This window comes from Vicia villosa, unplaced genomic scaffold, assembly GCF_029867415.1.
Source record: "Vicia villosa cultivar HV-30 ecotype Madison, WI unplaced genomic scaffold, Vvil1.0 ctg.000159F_1_1_3, whole genome shotgun sequence".
In the NCBI taxonomy this organism is placed as follows: Eukaryota; Viridiplantae; Streptophyta; class Magnoliopsida; order Fabales; family Fabaceae; genus Vicia; species Vicia villosa.
The window spans coordinates 472737-479325 of NW_026705043.1; the positions used below are offsets into that span (position 1 = coordinate 472737).

At 33.8% G+C, this 6589-nt stretch overlaps 1 protein-coding gene across 1 annotated transcript; it reads left to right on the plus strand.

Moving 5' to 3' along the window:
- Nucleotides 1–2221: 2221 nt before the first annotated feature.
- Nucleotides 2222–5911, plus strand: LOC131624737 (uncharacterized). The gene is made up of 6 exons (XM_058895656.1): nucleotides 2222–2856; nucleotides 3640–3778; nucleotides 3858–4136; nucleotides 4219–4320; nucleotides 4479–4871; nucleotides 5861–5911. Exons 1-6 carry the CDS (start codon nucleotides 2222–2224, stop codon nucleotides 5909–5911), a joined length of 1599 nt encoding a protein of 532 aa, XP_058751639.1.
- The last annotated feature ends 678 nt before the right edge of the window (nucleotides 5912–6589 follow it).

Below are 6589 nucleotides of genomic sequence, written 5' to 3' on the forward strand. Positions count from 1 at the left end.
TTATTTTTAATTATTATTATTTCATGGTAGCGACGGCTTTGGCCGACGTTAACGTTAGTGCGAAAGTTTTTTAATTCTTCCACCAATTTCGTTCAATTTTTTTATTGTTTTAAATAATTGGTTATTTAGTTATTCTTAACTATAAATTAAAAAACCAATACAAATATATATTAAAACTAAAACTTAATTGAAAAAATAATAAAATTTAAAAATTAATAAACAAAAACTAATATTATGTTAAACTAAAATTTATAAAACAAATTAATATTATAAATTAATAAAATAAAGTTAATTGATCAAAGTATTTATTAAATAAAACTATAAATTATAACTAAAATTTAATTTTTAAAATAAAACTATAAATTAATAAAAATTATATTAAACTCAAATTTATAAACTAAGATCAATATAATAAACTAATAAAATAAAATTTTAGGTAAATTAATAAAATTGAATTAAAATATAATTTATAAATAAAATCAAAAATTATTAAACCTACCCTTTCTGAAATTGTTTCGCTTCCACGCTACCTATTATTCCCACGTTTCAGAAAACAAAAACCCTAAACCTTTCTGAAATTGTTTCAGTTCGAGATTTCCAGATTTCTCAAAATCGCCTCTCAAAATCGCCTCTCAAAATCGCTTCAGGTTCATCGCTTCTCATCTCTTCTGAAATTATTTCTTTTTCAATATCGATTCCAGGTTCCAGGCTCGCTTCTCATCCGTTCTCATCGTTTCAGGTTCGGCAATCAGTTGTTTCGATTCTTCGTTTCTTCCAATCAGCTCTTCAGACTCTTCGTTATCTTCCTTTCTCCTTTCTCAGGTAAGCTCTACATTTCTTCTCTCCTTAACTCTTTTTTTCATTTGGTTCGATTAGTTGTTTCGGTTTCGATTTGTTGTTTCAATCATTTTTTTCGTTTTGATTCTTATCAAGGTTTGATTCAAATTGTTAGATTTCTTATGTTTTTGTTTCGATTTGATTTTTGTCTGGATCAACCCTAATATATTGGTTAAATAAAAATACACCAAATTCTAATGTATTGGTTTTGCTGTTGCAAGTCATTTGATTTTATTTGGCCGGAACCCATGCCATGTTAGTATTTTGGCGGTGTTAAACAACCAATTTTAGGTAGAGAAACATGATTTTGACTCTATCAATTTTAAGTGTATTATGGTAAACAAATAATTTGATGAACTCGAAGATCCAACCTATGGTGTCTGAGCCGTCGAGACGTGAAATTCTGAGTCTTAGGTTAGGTTTGGATTCATGGGAGCTCTGGCCAGAAGTGCATAGGATACATGGTTCTGAGTGTATTAAATTGTTTAGTGAAATCATTTGGACTGTTAGAAAGTTAATCCTGTTAGTTTCAATTTTCACTTGTGAGTTCTTAAGATATGTATCATGAATGCTGCATCAAACACATTCTTTGACAGATAATTTTGAGATTCAAGTTGTTTGTTTGTAAGTGCACTTGTTGGAAATTTAGCACCCACTGTAGATAACCAAACACAACACATATGAGAATAATTATTATCCCCTTGGTATATGTACTATACATTCCATGATGAATGAAATGAATTTTTTAGTAGTACTAATGTTTGCTCTGTGTATTGTTTTTAGCAACTGATCATTGTCGGTTCTAACATTTGAGTTATGATGTCAATAAATGAATGAATTGTGCACATTATTGGTTCTGAATTTTTGTTGCATAGTATAATCACACAACTATGCTTTTTCAAATTAAATAACAGCCCCCACTGACCAAGTGGTGGAGGAATTGTCTTTTTTATAACAGCCCCCACTGGCCATGATATTACTATCTTTTTTATTCATGTTTCACAACTGTGGTTGCACGATATCAGTTTTGCATTTGATATTCCTACGCTAAAATTTTCGTAGCTAAGCTCGAGTTACACAAAGCTCTATAGAAGTTATGTTCATGTTGAACTGGGGCTGTTTGTATGTTTGTGTGTTCATGTTGAACTGGGGCTGTTTTGGTTCTGATATACTAAGTGTATACTAATTATGTGATATGTGAAAATGTTATATATAAAATTTTATTGTTCGCAGATTTATAGTTAGCTTTTATTCAAATGACTGGACAAAACGGAAAGAGAAAAGCACCATCGGGAACGACTAAGTAAGATGGCTTAACCTTTTCACTAGTTGGTATCTTTGCAATTTAATATTTTTTGATGCATTTTTGCTAATGTTAATGATAATGTCTATTGTGTACAAAAGTTTTGTTGACAGGTTATGCCGTCAACGACAAATTCCACCTGGAAGTATTGCTATAAAGAATTCTCGCACGGTCCATATGAAACCTGGTTCAAAGAACCCACCACCACCACCTACTCAGAGAAAACATCCACCACTAATTCAGACAAGTAAAACACCACCACCGATTCAAACACATCCAACACCACCACCTTGGCAGCCTCCATCAAAGACTCGGAAAAACCCAACACCGCCTCCTTCCCGTCCTACTTCAATTACTCAGACAAACCCAACACCACCACCGATTCAGACAAACCCAACACCACCACCGATTCAGACAAACCCAACACCGCCTCCTTCCCATCCTACTTCAACGACTCAGACAAACTCAACACCACCACCGATTCAGACAAACCCAACACCGCCACCTACTGATCATCCTCAACCATCAATACCGACTTCTGAGGAATTCAGATTTATTCCTACCCCGGGATATACTCATCGTGTTTTGCAAAGTCCTCCCCATCACACCACAGAAGAGGGCGTTGAAGAAGAGGGGGACCAAGCACTTTCTAATGAGGAACAAGAAGAACAAGTAGATGGGCAAAGACCGAAGATCTATATTGTGGAAGATACTGCGTAAGCACGCTTTAAATAAATTACCTTTGTTGATCATTACATAAGTGTGTAGTTTGTGTTTATATTCATTGTATATATTTCTTGTGCAATTCTGGTATCACAGGAATCCAATTCCATCTGTGTGTGTTCATGTATTATATTTCACTTTATAAGATATGAAGATTAGAAAACACAGCAAGTTATACTTTCAATATCACAGGAATCCAATTCCAATTCCTTTAATAACTATGTAGTTTATCAATATTGGCTGCCTGCTGTAAAAATATTCTATAGCTTATTTACGAACAATTATGCTCTTATCTATACAAGGGACTTATTATATAAGTGTTCAATCGACATGTCATAAGACACAATCTGTTAGAATCATTACAGTGTTTTGCTAGGGACTTATAATAGGGACTTATTTATACTATTGGCTGCCTACTGTTTATTAGTTTGTATATGTTAGAATCATTACAATGTTTTGCTAGGGACTTATACTAGGGACTTATTTATACTATTGGCTGCCTGCTGTTTATTAATTTGTATCTGTTAAAATCATTACAGTGTTCTGCCTATGTATAGCATTACAGTCAATTCAATTGCCAATCTTCCTGTGTATAACACAATTTGCGTTCAGCCAATTGCACATTAAAGCACACAATTCAGAGGTCTTATTAAGAACATGTAACAGATGCCTAGCTATAAAGAAATAGCATTGCAGTTAATTCAATGCCCTGTTGATTTAATACATGGTTTATTGGTTATATATGTGTTTTAATTAACGAACATTTTACTTTGTAGGTTAAGTCCAGGTGATCTTGTTGCCGAAATGTGCAGAAAAGTTATAGAAAAGCTTTACCGTGGTACTTTTTTTAATTATAGTGAGCTTAAACGCGAGAGAAGAGAAAAGGAGAGAAAGGAATGGTTCAATATGTTTAAAGTAAGACATGTAATTTCTTTCTTACTAGTTTGATTATAATGTATATTTGAGTTTAATTTATTATTTGTATCTTTATCAGTCGCTTGTAAGCTGGGACCGTTGCGATGATGCTAAAATGGAAGACTTGTTTCATAAAAGATGTGCTGCACGACTGCGTGATATATTGCAAAAGGCTAAAGAGAAGGCGTGCAAGCCGCCTTGGATGGGCGTAGATACATGGGTGTTTCTTCTTGAGAAGTGGCAGACAAAAGAGTTCAAAGATGTCTCCAAACAAAATAAGACTAACCGATCATCAAGTAGAGGTGGGGCAGTCCATACGTCTGGTCGTAAAGCTCACCATGATGTTGCACTTGAATTGGTATGTATTATATTTGTAATTAAAATATGTTAGTATAATTATATCCAATATACATGACCATATATATTGTCTTTAATTATAGGCTAAAAAACTCAAGCGACCCGCACATCCGGATGAGCTCTTCATTGCCACCCATAAAAAGAAGAATGGGGAGTGGGTTGACGAGCGTGCAGCGACAACACATGTAAGTTCATTAAGGATTCAATACCTACTACAAACTTATTCCAATTCTCAAACTGGCTCTGAATGTGTACATTTCTGTTTTCTGCATTTCGGATTATGAAGCATGCATTCTGATTATGATGTATGCATTCTTTGATACATTAATCTTATGTTGTATAGGAAACATACGTAAGTAGTCTTACACAAGCCACACAAAATGGTAACGATGTAGATGGCTCAACAAGAATACAAATGTGGAAAGATGTTGCCGGAGGTAAAACACGGGGGCGGTGTTATGGAGTTGCACAATTGGCGCACAACGTAAGATATGGAGTGAGCTTCTTAACACAAGTGTCAATTACAAACCCCAATAGAGAAGCAGATAACCAAGCCATTGAGGCTGCCAGAGCTGAAGCTGCTGCTGCACGTGAAGAGGCTGCACGAGCTAATGCGCGGACAGATGAGTTGGCAAAGCAATTTGAAGATCTTAGGAAAATGTTTGATATGTTTCAGTCTCGTCAGACGGGTTCTTCTAGTGCTCCTTCGAGTGTACATGTTCATTATAACTACTCGGTACTTTTACTACTCCTTTGACTTCCTTTTAATAAGCTTGATCTCTTGTTCAGACACCTGTCTGTTTACTGTTTTGATATATAGCTAGTTCTTCTGATTTCTTGATATGAAGTAATCGATGTCTTCAGTGAACACATGATGAAAGTTTACTATAAACATGTGTATGTAGTTTTTATTAGATAGGATTCAGTAGCTGAGAGGGAAAGCCTATGTGATCAGCAAACTAAGCATAGGCTCTTACATAATTTAGTGTTGTTATATGTTATGTGTTGAGTTGTAAGTATTAGGTGATTTCAATTCCAACACCCCCACCCCATCTAAACTCACATTAAACTCAATTAGGTAAGAGAATAAAATGTTCTACTGCCATAAGAATTGGTTTGTGTGTGTAAGAATTTTCTTGACTGTGTGAATTGTATTTTAAGTGTTTCTTGGAAAGATCAAATATGAGATTTGAATCTCATTGTGTGAAATTTTAGGGTTGATGTGTTATGTGTAGATTCAAGTGTCTTTGATTTGTTTTATTTTGTTGAATGCTTTATGGAAAGATAAATTGGTGAAGGTTTCTAGATCCTTCCATCCATTAGAGATTTCAACGGTGATTTATGACTTGAGAGATTTATCAGAATCTCTTTCCCTCACTGATCTTTTAGCCTTTAATACTGTCCAACTATGAAGCATAACTACTCCAAAATTTATTTCATATGTATATCGGTGTTAAAGTGTATCCGACACTGGGGCATATATCTAGAAAATATTTATGTTGCACCATATCTTGAGTTTGTAAGTATTTTCCTTATTTTCATATCCTCTACATATCGTACTCATTTTTGTAGTAAGTATTTGGACATTATGGTACTCATTTCATACATATACTATATTTTATTATAGATGCTGGATTAATGCAGCTTCTGTTATGGTAGTTGTTGATATTATATTATAGCTGCTGGATTCTTGTTCACGTTTAAATGTTTTTTTAAATGTTGCAGGAGGATGAGGAGGAGGATGAAGATGTTGCTGCTGATGATCATGATCAGTAGGATGAGGAAGATGTTGCAAGAGGATGTGTTATGATTAATCTTATGTCTAGTTTGACTTATAAATAGACTTATTTTGGTACACCTTGATATGTTTAAGTAAACTTGTCTGATTATAGGATTGTGTTATAAGTAAAGTATCACTATGAAGATTTATCAGCATTGTAATGTGCTGTTTTAGTTAGACTTATTTTGGTACACCTTGGCATGTTTAAGTAAACTCTTATGATTATAGGATTTTGTTATAAGTAATGTATCACTATGAAGACTTATTGTAATGTGCCGTTTCTATCAGTATTATAATGTGTTGTTTCAATTTATTGTTTTTATTTCAAAACGGTTAAATTATATTTATTAATAGTATTGTATCACATTTTATAATTTAAAGGTGTAATTAAAATTTATAATATATAGGTTTAAAAATAAACTGGTCAGACCCAAAAAAAAAACCAAAAAAACGTTAGCGTCGGCTAAAACCGACACTAATAGGAAAACAAATTTTCTTCTTCTGGGTTAGCCAATTGCAAGTGAACACGTGCGTGCGGTAGCGACGTACGTAGCCGACGCTAATAATGAGATGTGGCATCAGCATAAAAGGTTTACCAATCATAAATGAACACGTGTCACACCGTAGCGTTACACATAACCGACGCTAACGATGTAAATTGTAGAACTTTGGAT

Excerpts from the sequence above, each read along its gene's own strand:
- LOC131624737 (XM_058895656.1), top strand. The coding sequence starts at position 2,222 with ATGTCTATTGTGTACAAAAGTTTTGTTGACAGGTTATGCCGTCAACGA. Across the intron at positions 4,321-4,478 it reads AGCGTGCAGCGACAACACAT|GAAACATACGTAAGTAGTCT; the intron begins GTAAGTTCATTA and ends TATGTTGTATAG. Across the intron at positions 4,872-5,860 it reads ATGTTCATTATAACTACTCG|GAGGATGAGGAGGAGGATGA; the intron begins GTACTTTTACTA and ends TAAATGTTGCAG.